General features: G+C 44.6%; 1 protein-coding gene across 1 annotated transcript in view; it reads right to left on the reverse strand.

Moving 5' to 3' along the window:
* Nucleotides 1–7,182: 7,182 nt before the first annotated feature.
* The window catches only part of POLR1E (RNA polymerase I subunit E), a 118,373-nt gene continuing 106,494 nt past the window's right edge, over nucleotides 7,183–19,061 (reverse strand). Inside the window, exons 11-12 of the mRNA XM_085641091.1 lie at nucleotides 9,920–10,051; nucleotides 7,183–8,218 (exon numbers count right to left, since the gene is read on the reverse strand). Coding sequence (XP_085497217.1) covers nucleotides 8,059–8,218; nucleotides 9,920–10,051 — 292 coding nt within the window. The 3' untranslated portion in view covers nucleotides 7,183–8,058. The remainder of the gene's footprint in view (nucleotides 8,219–9,919; nucleotides 10,052–19,061) is intronic.

Genomic DNA, 19,061 nt, shown 5'->3' on the forward strand with positions numbered 1-19,061 from the left:
TGTGAAACAGGCGTGATGTGGTCAGAGCGGGCAGCTTAACCACGGGTACCGAGGATGCACATGAAAAATCTTGTGCTAACGTGGTGCTTGTCGATTACCAGCTTATTCTTCTTGCTTTCCTTGCATTTCCTGTGTCTTTACCCTCTTACTTCCTTCTATGCCAGTCAAACCTTTCTTCTTGCCATCTCCCCTCCTTTGCCTCTTTGTATGTCCCTCGTATCTTTCTTCGTTCTGCCCTTCTCCCTTTCCATTATGCCTCAGCAATAATGCCCCTTTGTTCTCAGTACTTTTTGTCCTTCTGCCCACTTCTTTCCTCATTAATCCTTTTTCCACTCTCTGTACCTTCTCTCTATTCTTATTTTTTTCTCTGAAGATCATCCTTGTTTTCCACCTCACTCCATTCCACTCCCTCACTGTCTCTCACCTTTCTTTGCACTTTTCATCCTCACTTTTTATTCCCTCCTCCTCGGTTGTCTGCATCCTCCTAAGTTCCAACACTTGCATGTCACATTCTCCATTCCCACGCCTATGTCCCCGTTTAATTTTCCTAATTATTCTACACATTCATCCTTTCTCTCAATTCTAAGCCTCGTTTACATTTTTTCTACTCCCATTTTCTTGCTATAAATTTACACTCATATTCCTACTTCCATCTTTTTTCCTTTCTCTCTCTCCTCTCCCTCCTCTTGCCCCATCTCCTTTTTAGGTCGAGCGTAAGCAGCGCGCATGCGCTGTCGCAAGACCTGCTGTAATCACTGTGCTGAGTTTAATCCCGCCTGCAGCTTGCCATTGGTTCAATCCTCTACTACTCTTCTTTCCTGGCTCCTTATTGGTTAGTACTCCCGATACAAAATTTCCGTTTTTTGCCGAGCAGCACCGACCAACTACAGTTTACTTATGCTTTTGCTGGTTATGTCTTCCATTAGGGACTACTTGCGTTTTTCCTGCTAGTGATCAGAGTTTACAGGGCTCTGTGCAATAATAAGTGGCCTTTCTAAAATCTATGAATTATAACCACTAGCAAGTAATAGGGTGAGTGCAGGTTGTGCAGCCACAAGAGGTCTGGGTAATCTGCAGAAGGCCCGGAGCTTCTGCATGGGGGCGAACCGTCCGTGATTGACTCTTTTCCAGTCCCTCTGGCTGTTTGTGTTTGCAAATAGCTCCAGCCTCATCAAACGTCTGCGTAGCTGTCATTGGTAGGTTGTGCAGCACACTGAAGGTGCGGTTTCGGCTGCTCATGGGACGTGCGAGGGAGTGCAGCAGGCTGGGCAGACGTCATGTGGGGACTTGCCTATATGATTATTTTAGCCGCGGGCGGTGATTGTCTGTGTGTTGTGGACGGGTGGAGACATACTTAATAGCCAACTCACGGATGAACAAGCATTGAAAATGCAATAGGTCTCGCCTTTGATTAAGTAAAAGCCATTTGCTTTGCTAATGGTATTGTACAGCAAAGCAAATGGCTATAACTTAATGAAAGGCGAGACCTATTGCATTTTTAATGCTTGTTTTTACAGGCACCGCAACACTATTGCGCTTTCCCAGTGCAATCCCTCCATTCGTACCAGCCACCTCGCACCCCTACCATGAAATATTATGAAGTGCAACCTCCGGCCCACACTCGGCCATCAGTCTTGTGATCCTGGCAAGCCGCCCGCGAGCTCCTGAATTGGCCACCTCAGCAGACATGGCTCAGTCAGACAGCCACCCTCTTAGACTGTCTGGCACTGTGTAGCAGCAGTTTGAGACAAGTTTATTGCACCTGGACCCTCTTCTGAAACGTGGCACCTAGAGTAAACAACTGCACGTCTCAGACGGAACTTAATTATAGCCAAATCTCTATACCATATATCGCATTATTTAAGAACCAAAGTCACAGTTGAGAGACTTAATCGCTTTTTCCCGACCGGAAGCTGACTGCCAGCGCTTCAAGCCTCAGTTTGATACTCATTTTGTGCGGGTCACGCTTCTCTCTGAAACAGCCTTTGAGCCTCAATTTTCATTTCGCTTCCGTGCTCATCAAGCTTTGGTTAAGGCAGCATGGTTCGAATCAAGCTTTCCTCTTTAGTGCATGTGCGTCGCACAATATTGTATAGCAGATTTGGAAGTCATTCGGTTCTTCACTTGAGATCTATCCCCACTGATGATTCATAAACAACTGCAGCGGCGCGACAGCATTAAGGAATGTGAGTGATTATCCCCACTGATGAGTCATAAACAACTGCAGCGGCGCGGCGGCATTAAGGAATGTGAGTGTTTCGAGCACAGACAGTCTAGTAAAAATAACAAGGTTTTGCCAGAGGGATGCAGTGCCGCCGGGCCGCCATTGTCAAACAAAACCGCAGTGAATAATGAGGCTTGGCCCGAGGGAGGTAGCAACAGGAGCACTTAAACAAGCTGTCGGCATTGAAGCGGTCGATGTTGTGCGAAAAATATAGTGCGTCCCAGCTAATGAAGGAGACCATGTAACGCCGCAAATGAGAGATCCAATCCCGGTGGGCGGGGCCATAAGTGGACAGGGCAGTAACAAGGAAGGACTAAGAAGCCTCCTTTCCAATCGTGAGCCACCGTTTAGAATGTAGGACGATGCCAGCGAATGAAAAAGATGAGCGGAGCTTCAGGCCCGCCTCTGAAAGCTTCGGAATCCGTATTGATTCCGAGAAGCCCTCGCATGGCGAGAGCAGTGCAATGGCAGCGCATGCGCGCTGCTAACTCCAGGCGAGACCTAAAAACGGGAACTGCATGCTGGGGCAGGGGAGCGACTATAAATCCTGACTGAACAGTGCAGCCCGTAGTAAAAAGCTGTGCAGTTTTTGTTGGGAGACAGCTGCATGCTCTTTTAGCAGCCCTACCGACTGACAGCTGCCGGATGAGAGCAAAGCTCCAGCTCTGAACTGGTGGCTCATCCCATTCACAGAAATCTAGAGCGCAGGCATGCTAAACTGTCACTCAGTAGTGAAATCAAAGTAGAAGGAGTTAAACCCATGCAGTATAGAAACGGTCTATAGAATTATTAAATTAGGTCCTATATCCAAGCCCTTCCGCCCACCATCCTTCAGGATTTAGGCGTCCTAAGCTCCCTCGTTCACTAGGTGCGAGGATGGTATTTCTTTTTCTAGTACTGCTTTGAATTACAGTCCTGCTCAGTTCTTGAACCGGGATTCCCTAGATATACAGTGGCATTTCCATTCCCCCCTCATCTACGTCCTCTTTGTCCCTGTTCAAACACATTGCTGGTACGAAGAGGACTACGAATCCTGGCAATGCCTTCTGCAGGCAAGTGTTGGTAATTTCCATGATAAATGCACTCAGCAATAGTGAGCATCTGCAGTTTTGTTTTTTCGTTTTAGGTGGGCACCGACGAAACAGCAAATTAATAGAACCGAACTGAGCAAACTGTCATGCTTGGCGCACGTTACTATAACAGAAGCCGAGCCCTTAACATATTTGACTTGTAGATCACAGTGTAAAAAGTGATAATGACTATTTATTCAAAAAGTATACTTTGCTAAATGTGGAAGCATTTCACTTTAGAGCATTCAATTGTATCACTGTTTTGAGTGACATTTATCAATAGTTTCTAAACATGAACTTGGAAACATTCATGCCACACCACCCACCGCCCTGACTACAATGCCATTAGTGAAGCAAGAGGCAAGTCAGTTGTAGTATGTACCCTGCGTGCTACCTTAGTTCTTATTACAGGTGCAGCAACATTAAAGACTGTTAAAACATACAAAGGGAATCTTTTTTTACAGCGCTCATACTAAATTGGTGCATTTTAAGTTGCTCTCTACTGTGATAATAAAGAAAATGAAGGAACATTGAAATAACGTCATTTCCTAAACTCACGCAGTTTGTTCAAACAGCAAAGTTGGGATTGAACCCTTGTTTCCTTGCTTCACATTGTGCAATGGTGATTTAGATATGGGGAGAGTACAGTGCTGAATGTGAGCCGGTGGTTTCCGGTGCTAAGCACCAGCACTTCATAAACACCCGCACTTGAGCACCAGTAAAGCACACACTGATTTTTGGTGGGTATAGGGAGATCAAGTGATTCGTCCAGAATCACAGGCTATTGAGCGAAAGCAAAGACTCAAACTTGGTTCCCCAGCTGCTAAGTCGGCAGTTCTGGCCTTTACACCACATCTTCTCCCCACTTGTGGGGTTTGTGTGCTCACTGTTAGGCAGGCTAACAGGAGAAATGTGCTGGTCGAAGCTGCCGCCTGATGAGAGACCAGTACTTCTTTTCTTACAAATTAACCACTGTGAGGGCGGCAGTCGCCACGCCACGGTTCAGTTTGTGTTTGGCCCGGGGTTCCAAGAATATGTTGAACAGAGCTATGTATCTGGCTTAGCAAAACAAAAGCCATGTATCTGACTTTAAGTTAGTTGGAGACTTCAATGGCTCTCCCTCCCCTAGTTTAAGTTTCTAGAGCTGATTAAACACCAGCAAAGTTGTAAAAATAATACAATATCGAAAATTAAAAACACAAGGATTTGCAATGCAATAGGTCTTGCATATGCCAAAGTTTGAGCTATTGGCATTGTAAATGACAATATCTTTTATTTGCTTTCTTTGAAAGTCTGCAAGTGATGCGTAAACACGCACTTTGTACTTCTAGTTGTTGCTTATGAGAAACATGGCTGGCAGTAACTGCGCTTGTTTTACTGCCAGCCTTGCTTCTTGTAAGCAAGGACTATGTGTTATTTACAATGCCAACAGCAAATGCGAGACCTAGTTCATTGAAAATGCTTGTTCTTGGTCCTCTCATCTTCCTCCCTCATTTTCTATCCTGCTTTATCCTTTCCCCACAGCCGCTTCTATCTTATTTTTGCTCCTCTTTCTTTAGTTCCTTTGTCTTGCTTCCATCCCTTCTTTTTCCTCTCACCTCCTCTGCCCTGTACCTAGTGCCACAGCAAACAAATGATGGACGGAATGCTGACAACGCAAACATTCTCCCCCAGTCAAAATATCTGGGTTAAATCCATCCTTCTTTTGCCCACTACGCCACCCCAGTTTGGACCCAGCCATATGCAAATCAGTCTTGACCCTGTGCCTCATGGGAACAGTCCAGACCGAACTGCCAGGCCAGTTCCTCCCTGGACCGAAAACAAGCATCCTGGGACCGGTTTCAGGGTATGTCACCCTTCTTCAGCCAGGCTAGCTTGAATCCAGTGGCACAGTGAGCAAGGGACCCACGTCTGGGCATACCCATCCCACTTAGGGCGAAAAGTGTTACAGCAAACAAATGATGGACGGAATGCTGACAATGCAAACATTCTCCCCCCAGTCAAAAGAGCTGGGTTAAATCCATCCTTCTTTTGCCCACTACACCACCCCGTCCATCATCCCCTTTGGTTTTGCTTTGTTCACCCTAAGTTGGCAGAGTATGCCCAGACGTGGGTCCCTTGCTCACTTTGCCACTGGATTAAAGCTAGCCTGGCTGATGATGGCTGATTAGCTAGAAACCAGTCCCAGGATGCTTGTTTTCAGGCCAGGGAAGACATGGCTTGGCAGTTCGTGCTGGACTGTTACCATGAGGCACAGGATCAGACTGATTTGCATATGGCCATGTCTGAACTGCGGTGGCGGAGTGAGCTAAAGAATGATGATGGAATAAACCCAGATCAGTTGACTGGGGGCGAGTGCTTGCAATGTTCAACACTCCGTCCATCATCCCCTTTGGTTTTGCTTTGTTCGCCCTAAGTTGGCAGGGTATGCCTAGACGTGGGTCCATTGCTCACTTTGCCACTGGATTAAAGCTAGCCTGGCTGATGACGGCTGATTAGCCAGACACCTGTCCCAGGATGCTTGTTTCCGGTCCAGGGAAGACATGGCTTGGCAGTTCGGGCTGGACTGTTCCCATGAGGCACAGGATCAGGCTGATTTGCATATGGCCATGTCTAAACTGGGGTGGGGGAGTGGGCTAAAGAATGATGATGGATTAAACCCAGATCACGTGACTGGGGATGAGTGCCTGCAATGTTCAACACTCCGTCCATCATCCCCTTTGGTTTTGCTCTGTACCTAGTGCCATCCTACCTCCTCTTCCACTCCCTTCTCCTTTTAACACTGTCTTCTTTCTCTGCTTAATTTTTTCTCTCCCTTCTCTTTACTCACTGACAAATGACAACTGCTATAATAGTGTAAAGAGGGCTCTAGTGGGATGTTCAGTTTCTGTGAGTAATGGAAAGATACAGTAAATTCCCTAAGATAGAGTATACCTTTAGTACTAAAAAGGGCATGTGTACGGCTAAAGACATTTGTAATTGATAACCAAGAGTAGCAAAAGGCTAGACTGGATGGGTCTAGCAGTATTCCTTTGCTGCCATGTTTGTATGGTGCATAATACACACCTCTAGTTTAACCTAGTCCCATAGTGATGTCCTCAGAATCCAAGGCCACGTAGCCTCTTCCTGCGGTCTACTCCAAGTCATGTGTCATGTAATAATTTCCTTTAATTTCATGGTCAGGTGAAAAGTGATGTAATGTTATTTTCGGTGATGTCATCATTATGGAAAATAGCATGTTAGAAATTTGATAAATCCTCCTTCTTTGGCTCAAACAATGTTAGCATGTATACCTTAGTCTCATACTGGGTTGACCCATGGTCCATTTCCACACCTATCTGTGTGCTGCATGTAGATCAAAGGCAGACTGGGAAAAGGAGGGATGTTAAAGAGCATGGGTAAGTCCAGTGGATTAACAAAGACCCCGCAGTGCCACGGGGGCCCGAGCTCCAGGGGCATCCTCAGCACAATAACTTGGGCTGAAAGCTCCTGAGTGAGTCCGTAGGGGGGACCCCTCCATGGACTTTGCAGAGGGCCCCCCTCAAGTTTCGTTACGCCACGGGTAAGTCCTTGCAGATTTTAAATAAGCAATTGACTATCATTTGTCTTCTCTCTTTAAAAGTTTCTGAAATGTTAAGGTATAATTCAATGGGCATGAATTAGACACAAATGTTTCATAAATTCAAAGTTGTTGGCAACCAGGCCCCCAAAATAGCTTTTCATTTGGTCCCGTAAATCCTTAAAATAGCCCTGCCTGAACAATTGTAGTTCTGTGATGGTCCTCTTTGCAGAGTCTTAGAAGTTTGCCACGTTTCTATTATAAAGTAAAATTTTACACTTACCAGCCAGACTAAAAACGAGAAAAAGTCAACATCAGCAATTCACAAATTGGTTGGCGCACCATACGCCACAAATATTCCTTTATTTAACAAATTTACATGTTGTATTCTTTCAGACAGTAAATAAAACACTGAGTATTTTATTGTTCTTAGTCTTGAGCTGATAGGTTAATGTCCATTTTATTTGTATAAACAAAGTACACAATAGAATGATTGGAGCAGGATAATTCCATCAGGAGGTGTGCTGAAGGACCGTTATGAACAAGGACACATATATGTAGGACGTGGCGAATACAGAATTTAAGTGTTCTAGAGAGTAATAATCATTCTATCAAGTAAATAATCCCCCAATGTAAAATATGTTTTCATAAGTCTTTCCTTACTTGAGCGTCCTCTCTCACTATTCCATCACACTATGAATAAGGTGCATCACGGTCGGTCATGGAACTCAATATTCTTAATATTTTATGGCTCATCCTCTTTGTGATACCTTGGCCAAATGATATGTGGACGTTGGAAACTACATCTGTACACATCTGTATTGGAGGCATTTTATGGGTCTGTTGCTCAGAATTGTGTGAATATTTCAGTTTTGCATGATTACTGTTTCTGATCACACCTTCCAAGGTGCCAATAGACATTCATTTCACAACACCACCATAAGTCCACAAAGCCAACATTTAAATGCAGGGATACAATTGAGTAAGAACTTTAATGGAAATAAAACTGTAATGCACCCCCTGCCCCTGGGGTTAATATTTTTCAACAGCAACTTCCTCAACTAGTGGAGTGAAAACAAATCTTAAAACAGTTGTGATTACTAGCATGGTTATTTGCTGGTACTTCAAGTATGATGTGTGTGTGTGTGTCTTCCATTCCAGCGTTGCTCCTGGTTCACATCTACAATCAACTCTGCACCACATGCCTATGCCATTTTCTTGCGTTTACGCCTCCCACCAGATGGCTGGTATGAAATAAGAGGAATAGTTAGTATTCCCAGTTTGTGGTCTTCATCGTCAAATGCTCCCAAAGGGTTCTTCTTTTTGGAGATCTTTAGCCCCATTGCTTTAGCCACTTCAAGCATTCTAAAGCCAAAGAAAAATACAATTAGATGGTAAAATAGCCTATAAAATTAAAATGCGGTGTAGAAACATGGTTGCATTGCTTCCAGGGCGTATTTCAACGTACTTACCTACATTTATCAAACGCGAGTTTAACAATGATGCAACAGCAAAGCTAAAGTTCTATTCTTTCTCACTCACCCAGGGAATAATCAATGTTGCTCAAACAGTGGCTCAGAAGCATTATGAGCCCTGCGTAAAATGGGTGGGGAGATCCCGGAGTGACAGAAGTTGAGTTATTTCTGGGATTTGTAAACATAATTTTTCAAAGAAATATTTAATACAAAGAATGCAGTTGTTCAGCAGTTAGCAGGGGGCTAGTCCAGAAGCAAAGAGAAACAGATACCAGACAGTGGAAAACGGACAAAAGTAGGACACAAAAGATGGCAAGCTTAAGAGCATCTCAACAGAACCAAACAGTTGTACACACAATGGATAGCCTTGAATCACAAACCCTAGCTTGCATCTCCAACCTGAGGGTTCAAGTCACGGAATACCCTCAGCACTAGTTCTCCGTGACTCTCAGCCCTATAGAACTGTCACCAGGATGACCTTACCAACAATATGTTTTCAAGTAATAGGAAGGATGGCGACACAATGTAGCTAGGGTACAGGGAACTACGGAAAGGCTGGGTGTTTTCAGTTTGGTAAAGCAAAGGACATGATGAACAATGCTCGCTCTATATAGCCGAAAACAGTGTTCTGCCACAGTGCATGCTAAAACGAATATTGCAGAATGTGCATGTATGAGGACCAGACCCCAGCTTTAGGTGCATGCATGCTGGTAAAGCCTGGCATTATTGTCACAGACGCCATACACATGTGTACATCCGAATACGCTACCCGAAGTGCTATGGTTATCTATGCAGTACTATCATAGCACACATTGGGGTCATCTTCATTAATCCAATTCACCGGTAAGCTTTGCTTTTACTCGACAACCAACCTCTCTCCCCACATTATCTATGCGAGTCCTTTAGATCACCTTTTACATTTCAGCGTTGAGATCTATATTGCTCTTTTTCAGCCTCATTTTTCGCTGTACGTAAGAACAATAAACTTCAGCCTTCGAGGATCTTGCAGGTTTCAAAAAGGTTATGAAGAGTACTTCTACTGCCCAGCGGGACAATTTGCAAGACAAAGCTAGATACTGGTGCCAAACAAAGTTAAATCTATGAAGACAGCCTCAAAAGGCAGAACTATTTCACAAACTCCTGCATTTTCTACCCGGTCCTGCCACAGAGTACACACAGGTACTACACTGCCTGTATGTATGAAGGGGATAAGCATATTTTGCTACTAACGTTGGGCCTACCCCAATTTTTAAATCTACATTCAATAATTGTAAAGTCTTTCATCTAACCGCGTGATAAGCCAAGTAGAGTTTCTCCAAAACTGGATATATTAAACAAATTATTTTGCCCTGGTACTCCACAGTCCTTACTAACACTTGGTTTAGTATCCCTACTCATGTTGAAGGACCAAAAATGTATAGAACCGACAAACTAAGGCACATACTGCTGATATTATCAACAGCTCTACCCTTTGGGCTACTAATGTGAGTTATGATCTTATTAAATCATACAGGTCTGAAGTCAGTGTTTTCTTAGAACACCAACTAAAACAAAACTGACGAGTGTAAAGCTCTGAAGAGAATTTGCTCACCTGTTTTCAGTAAGTTTCATGTCTCTCTGTAGTAGAGTCAGGTTTGTCTGGAAGTTATTAATATGCAAAGACAAGGCAATCACGTATGCGGTTATTTTCGCCTTCATGGATGCCGAAATGACGTTCTGCAAACTGGAATACAAACGAGGCAAGGTAAATGATCATATTAAATTATATGAAATCTTTTCTTTCAGCTTGTAAAGGTCGGTAGCATTTCATTTTAGTGACTACAGCAATAATTAAAAGAATAAAATAACCGGAAATTAAAACCAATGAGTCAAAATGTTGCCAGTGAGTCAAAATGTTGCACTTTCCAGCTGCAACAGGAACCGACATTCTAAAATCGATAAACAATTACTAATTGTTTACAGGGTAGCAAAAACACATAGCTAATTACACGATTTTGGATTTATTCCTGTATCCACAAGCATTGGTAAAGCCAATACACCTGTCCTTGGCAAGCCAGCATATGCAACAAACAAACTGAAGTTAAAAAAAAAACACTGCTGAAACATGGCGGCCAAGTATTTGCAATAAAAAATGTACATTTTAAAACATACCATTGGATAAAATGTAATAAAACAGTCTGGGTGCTTCCTAGCAGGCAGATGCATTTCGAAAAGGTAAGTACGTAAGTAATCTTTATTGTACGATTAATTAAAATCATCACAATTCCATCATATAACATAAAGACAAACACATGGATCCTTACAAATCCACAAGATAAGATCGAGTTATACTAAACCATATAACATAGAACCAAACAATAGATCCTTTGCAGTCCACAAGTTAAAATTACGTTCTACTGAGACCTTTACAATGCAGGTGGTAGGCAGTACGACCTTCAAAGTCCTTTAAAATCCACAAATTGAAGATCAATTGTGGGATATCTGTGATAAGGGAAGGGCCTTTGCCAGAATTTATGGCCTGGTGTATAGTCTGCCGTTGGACAGACGCATTATTTCATCAATGAGAGTGCAGCATTCGATGCAGGTAGCCCCACAGCCGTTCTTATTAGGGTCATTAGATTTATAGTCTTATCACATAACATTTGTGTATAGCACATCAAGTACAGCATGCAGAATAAGAAAGTGCAAGTGTGTTTCAAAGTGCAATGTGCCATGCAATCGATCCAATGAAGATATCTCATGGAGATGCTGCAAAAAGGGAGGAACCAAGAGCTTTTGTACTGAGGTCCTGCACAGTGCTCCAAAGGTATGATAAACAAAACCAGGAGTGCAGTTCCTCTGGGGGAGGGAGTGGGGGGGTGGGGGGTGTGAAGAGTGATTAGTCTCTATAGAATGCCCTCACACACCTAGCAAGGTGTCATGCTTCATCATAGGGCTGTGCTCCTCGTCGGGCCGGCGCTGCAATGCCCGACGGGCTCCCGCAGAGGGGCTCTTTATCGGAGATCTTTTTAGAGACAGCTGTATGGGTGCGTGGGGGTAGGTGCAACAAGTGTAGTGAGTAGTGGTGAGGTGAGTTAAAATAGGTATGGTATTGCCAAGCGAGGAACAATTTTATTCTGGTGGTATACCAGCCTAATTAAAATCGGTGACCCCCGAGGGGATTATGATGCTCCCCAGGGAAGTAGAAAGGTCGACATGTTTCTTGCCCTATGCCCAGTACGGGTCGGTGGCAATTCTTCAGGACCAAGTGAGAGAGTGCTCAAAAAATCTATTCTCTACTACATAGTGGGTGATAGTAAAATTAGTACATCACCAAGCGAGTCCATTGGGTCCCAAAGGGGAGTGGACCCGCTGTTGCGAAACCTAACAGAAAAGAGAAGAGAACAGGACAACACAAAAAAAAAAACACATAAAGAACAATTTCAGCATTCGAAATAGGTGCTGTCTGGCTACAGTGGGCAACCGTGCAGCAGTGTGATTCATGTTAGCATGGCTGAATAGGTGCTACCATGGCTATCCATCTGAAAGACTACTCAGGTGGGGTTCGTGCTGGATAAAATACGGACTACCGACTACACAATACTATAACACCACCATGTGCCAAATGCTGTGGACTGCTTCAAGGAGTGCTATATGGCGTGGGACCGCAATAAGTGGGCGAGCAAGTATCAGGCAAAGTTTGGATATCTCATGGAGAACCATGTAAACACAGCCAGCCTATATGCTAAAACGCGTTAGAAACATTGCAATGCTGGCCCTGACAGGGAGTGATCTGCAAGCCCAGGATGCAGCATGTTCGTAAGTAAGTGCAAATATATTTCAAAGTGCCATAAAAGTGAACCAATATATATGTTCTCCTAAAAACAAGTTGAAAATCAGCCGGCCTATAAAAGGAGCAATAGAAACAGTTGGGGAAAGTGCAGCGTGGGCCCTCGCAAGGAGTGATCTACCAACGCAGGATGCAAAATGCTTTGCATGTGCATGCAAATATGTTCTAAGTTTAAGACACGGCTAAGATAAAGAGGTATGCAAAAGGCCAAAAGAAGTGATGTCACATAGTCCCGGCGAATAGAGTCTGCAAGTCCTGAGATCCACAGGCTCATTGTTTGCCTTTGTGTTAGGACATAATTGATGCAGCCTCGTGGTTTATAGCCACGCGTGTGTTGTGGTGGCTCAGTATGCTTCCAACTGTTCTAACAATGAGAAAAATTGCCCTAGCTCCATGGGGACATCAGTTGAGAAAATATAAGCCACAGCATCTTTGCACGTTCTTATGCCACGGTGCAGGAACAGGGGCCTTAGGAGGATTCGCCGTTGGGCAGCAACATACGAGGTGTTCTATGGATTCCAGAATACAAGGGCACAGCCTGCACTGCCTTTGTTCTGGGGGTTTTGACTTCCATTGGGCTCTGTGTTCCCATCTAGGCAGTGTCAGGAGTCTGGTGAACAACATATTTCTTAGGGTTTGTATTCCCATGGCTGCTCTCAAGTATGGTTGGCAGGAGACGTCTTTGTGGGAAATCTCAAGGCCCATGGTGCCCGGGGTGTGCCTGATTTCATTTAGATCTCGTCTCTTTGACAGGTACTTGTCCTGTTTATTTAAAGTACTCTTCAAACGCTGCAACTTAACGGCTGGTGTAGGAGAGTAGGATCTGCACTTATGTTGCCCCCACTTTTTTTCTGAAGTTTACACTGGTTTCTGGCTATAGTCTGGCTGGGACCCTGCTAATCAGGGCCCAATCCTCTCTGTTCTCTCTAAACAACTTGGAGTGCATATTAGATGCACCAGTGATAGGATACTGTGGTACCTTATGAGCCCCTAGTATATGGTACCTTAGGTACCAAGGGCATAGGTACTTCACAGGCCTACCAGGGGCTGAAGCATGTATTATACCACCCCTGGGAAGCAGACTAAATCTGACACCACAGGCCTGCTACTGCAGCCTGGGTGAGGTAGTGTTAGCACTCCTCACTGAGGTATAGGTTCCCTATATCTCACCTTACACATATCAGTCACCGCTAAGGCAGGCCCTATCAATCCTGAGGGCAGGGTGCTTGGTTTCCATGTGAGGGGGTGCCTCTGCCTGAGCAGGGCCCCTCTGCAGCTCTCACAAGTCCATTCTCTGTAGCCGTTTTTGGATGCGGTTAAACCATATACTCTTAAGTGCATTATAACCTAGCGGTAAATGCTAACTTTGGGATGGCTGCATCAAAATGTCGTGTTTGGTGTCAAACGCTTTGGAATCATACTCCCACACCAGTAACTGGTGTGGGAGTATGATCCCACCCTTCTAGAGGGATGGACATGTACCCACTGTGGAAACACGGTAGAATCCTGAAGAGCCCTGGCATCACAAAATGGATGCCACCAGCACAGACACTGGGCTGCCCTCCTGCTGCTGACCGAAACTCGCAGTGGAGGAGGCCCAACAATAGGCATCCTGTCACAGGGAGGTGTAACCACCTTCCAGACAGGATTTAGTGTATTGGGGCTGGGTGGGTGCACTCCTAGAGTGCTTTGAAGTCCTGCACTGGGGGAGCAGTAGGCTCCTCCGTGCATATGCCAGCTCAAACCAGTTCAGGGGCTACCAGTTCAGGGGCTACCAGCCCCTGCTCTGGCGTGAAACTGGACAAAGGGAAGTGGGTGTAGCCACTCACTCCCCTGACCCTCCCATAGGAGTGGTCATAGAGCTAGTCCCTCCCTTCCTTGTAGTATAAGTTAGGGAACGCTTGCCATTGCAAACTAGATATCCCTGGACGACGCTCTGAAGAAGAATCCTGGACCTTCGACGTTCCACTACCTTTGGAAGACTGAAGACTCTCCCTTGGAGTCAAGGAGTGACTCCCCTGCTTGGCAGGCACCAAAACTTTGCATCAACGGTCGCGAACTTTCCCGCTCCTGCCGGAGTCCGAAGTCCCTGCAGCCCCGGAAGTGGATTTCCTGACTTCTCTACGGCCATCGTGAGTCCTCAGCGACTCTGAGGCAAGTGGACCCCACGAGTGACGAGGAACAGCAATACCTGGGTACCGTGCACTACTGTCGAGTGCAACCCCTTCACGACGTTCTATGAACTTGTGCATTGAACCACGTGTGGTCCAAGCCTCCAGCAGGATTTCCTCTGAAGATCAGAGCCCTACCTCGTCCCGAGTGACCTTGGGCTCCTGGTGAGTGAATCCTCCTGAGGCGTCTTCGCGATCCCTTGCCGGTTGGCTTGTGGGTCCCCAGAAGACTTTTCTACAATTCCAAAGGGCTCCCCTGGTTGCTCCAGGCCTGCCCTGACTTACCCTCGCTGGGTGAGTCCCTCAGACCTTGCTGGTCTGCACCGCTGACTTTTTACACTTTCCACGAGACTTGCAGTTGCCAAGGCTTGTTGGCTCCAATCCGGTTGCTGACACCTCAGTGAGCTGCAGACTTCGTGGGACACGCCGAATCCAGCTCCTGGTCGTCGTCGACGCCTCCTGGACCTCGTGGCTGAAGAGTCAAGACACCTGTTATCACCTGAAATCAGCCGACGACTGTGGGCATCCAGCTTCCTTGCCCCGGGTCACTGCCAAGTGATTTTGAACACTGTCCCTTTTGCTTTCAGGTCTTCTTTCTTCTGAATCCAGCCTTGGATTCCACCAGACACTTCTACTGTCTTCACAAGCAGCATTTCTTCTTTGGCTCCCATTGAAAACGACGCAGCGACCCGACACCAAAAGACACCTATGCACCCGGCTTCCCTGGGTTAGGTTACTCCAGCACTACGGTGCTCCTGTGGGTGTTGGCTCTAGAACTACATACCCTGTAAGTGACTGGCTTGTAGACTCTCCCGAAGTATCTTAAAACTTTAAAATTCCAATCGCGACTTGCTCCATTGAAGTCTATTGGGATCCGCGGCTGTGTTTTCACACTGCATGCGTCTCCCGTGGGTCCTTTACTTACCTGCCTTGGGTGGATTAGTGAGGCCCCAGCGCTTCTACAGGCCCTAGGCCTTGTCCCCTCGCAAGTCGATCTTCCTAAGTCTCTTTTTTAGTATATGGTCTGGTACGCCCCTAGGGCCCCAGCCATATTTGTACTTAACTTGTTGTGAACTGTTGATTTTTGCATATGTCCTTGACTTCTAATCTCATAAAGAGATTAGTAGAGTGTGTTAGAAATAAATACATATATATTTTATATATATACCTGTGTGGTATCCTTTCATTTAGTATTTCAAGATATTATAAGGTAAAAAAAGCTGCTTTACATTCCTCTAAAGACTTAGCCTGAAGGCTGCTCTCCACAGCTACTACTAGGATAGCTTTCTTAAAAAGGTTGTCTTAAACCTATCTACCATAAGAGTCCAATTGTACTGGTGCAAGGTGGCCACTTTAACTAGTGACCAGCATATACCAGGCCAACTTCTCACAGCTGGGTTGATAAGACATTCTGTGTTTAAATTTAATGTAATTGTAGCGCTGTTAAGGTACCTTGCCCACTCACTCTTATCGTCCTGAAATATTATTTGTAGAGCTCCTTTTAGGGCGCCTATATCTGCTCTGACCACTTGGTGATAGTATTTGATTACATCCTTTTTACATTTCCACATCCATGTTCACCTGCCCAAGTTCCAGTCGGTTCAGTGTGCGTCTTATTGTTTTTGGGAGACCAAAGATTTTCCTATATACAGCTACATGACAGTACTCTAATGTCTTTGTGAGCATTCCAGCGTATGCAAGGTGCCTGTAGCTTATGGTAGGTAGCAGTTTGGAACACATTACTATTAGAATTGCCTCAGCTGTCGGGCTCTGTAACTTGTGGTGAAGCATTGTTAGGGCACACAATGATTTGGCAGCTTTGTCTTCAAGGGCTTTTGTCTGGTGGAACCCCTTTTTAGTTTTAATACACATCACAGGACAATTTGAATTCTATGAGTGAAAATAAAACGTAATATTGGATTTACGGTACTGTTACCTGAAAACACAGTCTAAACACCCATGATGACTAAAAAAAAAGATAAACGATGGAAATAAAAAAGTATTGACACAGTAAAGTATTGGTCGACTGGACCGGACACTAAAGTCCATGTTTCTTTTGGAGTTGTGATATGGCAACATACCATCAAACACAGGGCAGTAGAGCCGGTGGCTAAATTGGATTGACCCATTTCCCCCATGACATATGCTGTTGAGGGCAGAAGCAAAGTGTACATCACTGAGGATTAGTGTAGTGGAGGAAGAGGGTTGACCCAAAAAATAAGTTACTAATCTTCGGTAACAGCATTTCTGGTGGATACTCAATCTGCTTGCAGATTTCTCATACAATAGACTGATTCTTAAAAGACTGAAGTAGTTATCATGCATGTGGCATCAAAGCACCTCTCCAAATGTGACATTACGGAACTGTACATGTCATCAACCAGACGCTCTGACATCAGTTCCTGTCCTTTTCTCTCTTTTTTTTATTTTTTTTAAAAACATACTTTATTGAGGACCTTGATATCATTATCAATACAAAAAATTATTACATAAGGTCATTTGTTTTTTGTATAGTTTCAACAATACAATTGTGTGAATCCACCGACCAGTATTCAAACATCATGACCGGAAATGAAATCCATGTACTATAGCATCATGTCTAATATTTGCTAATCGTGAAATTAAGTTATCTAAATATCATGAACTTATAGCATATACAGATTTCCAGTTAACCAAACAAACCTATCTATTTCCCCACCCTCCCTATACCACCCACCCTGTAATCCTGGTCTGAAGACGCTAATGAAGCTGTTAGCCTAAGGGAACTAATAGGGTTTCTCTAGGGGACCTACCTTACCAGTATAGAGTTGTAGGTACCTCACATTGTGGGATAATTAAGGCATGCGATCATAGAACCGCACCGTGAGTCATGGTGAAGGGACTGTCCTTTTCTCCTTAATCAAGAGCTGTGCCATAAGGCAAACAGCTTTGCAAGCCCAGGGCGGAGACACTGTTTGACAAGGAACACAACCAGAGCCTCACAAATGCCAATGCACACCTCGGACTGGTGAGGGGGGCTTCTTCATATCAGGAAATAACTGGTCTTACCCTGACAAAGTGGGACCAGTGTACCCTAAACACCTAACAAAGAAGCTGAGAAGTTACCATTCCCATAATTATTCTTTTTCATTACAGCATACAGTATGTATAGTTTTTTTGTTAGTATAAAAGAGGCAGCCGGAAAACAGCTTATTTCAGGCCAACCATCCTGAAAGGACCAATATATCCAACAATGATTTGCTACCCAAAATGTCACTGAAATGAACACCACACTCAAAAGAGGGTAGAAGCAGACTGAACACAAGCCCGGTTATCCCCTCTCAGAAAATGTGGAAGGAGCAGGAAGATGCCTACGTAGCAGAAATAATACAGCAGGCACAAGATAGGAAGGTGGAACACCAACCAAACATGTAGGCCAAACAGTAGGACACCAAATAGAACTGCCATAAGGTACCTGGATGTTGCTTAAGCCACGCATCCATTTAAAAATTAAACCAAGGAGACCCCAAAAGAAGATTTTTTATTTTTTTACAATAACTTAACAGCAGAGAGGATGCTCCAGAAAACATGTAGAGAAGCGTGACATGGATGATATCACAACACGCAACTATGTCCCTGGGGCAAGATACCTCCCCATTTTAGGCCTTGAGGCCCTACCCATTAGTACCATACACAACCTGGACAAAATGGGTGGTACAAAAACAACAATCTATACTTTAAGGACGTTCACACAACACCCCATATCGTCTGTACCACTACCCAATCACATAAAATGCAAGCAATAACATCCATTGAATGAACTAATCTTCCTACTAAGGCAACGGATGTGGCAATAGAGAACAGATGTAGGAACAGTAGCAATGAATATCACCCTACACATCCCCTCTCACTGCAACCTATGCCCCAGTTTCAAGGACTACTTCTAACTTAGAAGCGGAAAAGACCTGGAACCATGTAGAAGGAATCAAAGTCCCATCTAGAAGAAAAATCTCACAAAAGTCTCAAATGAAACTGAAACTGATGGTAGAAAAAATGACAACACTGACTAGTTGTAAAACAGATTTTTTTGTCTGTCTTGAGACCGACTTGGACTTCAACATCGTTAACTCCTTCTGTAAAATTACACAGTCCATACAAACTAACTTAAGATCGGAGCCTCAAAGATCTTTTAAAGATAGGCCAGGCTGGTTTGACCATAGGTGTAGTAAGGCGCATGCAGCCTTGATAGCCGTCCTACACCAGCCCATGAAAGATCAGGAAGCCATCAAAAGGGCCAGGGTGGCATATAAAAAGTCCCTAAAAGAGCGAAAGGAGGTTATAAGGAATGACCTATGGCAGGCGCTAAAGCAAGCATCAGCCATCAAGTATACAAAAGGGTTCTGGAGGGCGGTGAACGCTCCGTTTCTTGCTACACAATTATTACCCAGCATTGAAATTTCGATTGGGGAGGATCAATGGGTGTCTCATTTCTCTAGATTATACTGTAATCATGATGACACCCCCAGGGTGATGATCCCGGACCTGCTCTGTCTAACTTCCTCCCAATCGATATTGATTTTAACACGGAGGAGGTAATCTTGGCCATTAATGCAAGCAAGGGCGGAAAAGCCCCGGGACCAGATAGTATACCTGTGGACTTATTTAAATCTTGCCCCCCTGTTGTGGGGTCCACTACTTACTCTGGTCCTACAGGCTTGTTGTACTTGTGGCCTCCCTCTGACCTGGACGGAATC

This window comes from Triturus cristatus, chromosome 2_2 (assembly GCF_964204655.1).
Source record: "Triturus cristatus chromosome 2_2, aTriCri1.1, whole genome shotgun sequence".
Lineage (NCBI taxonomy): Eukaryota > Metazoa > Chordata > Amphibia > Caudata > Salamandridae > Triturus > Triturus cristatus.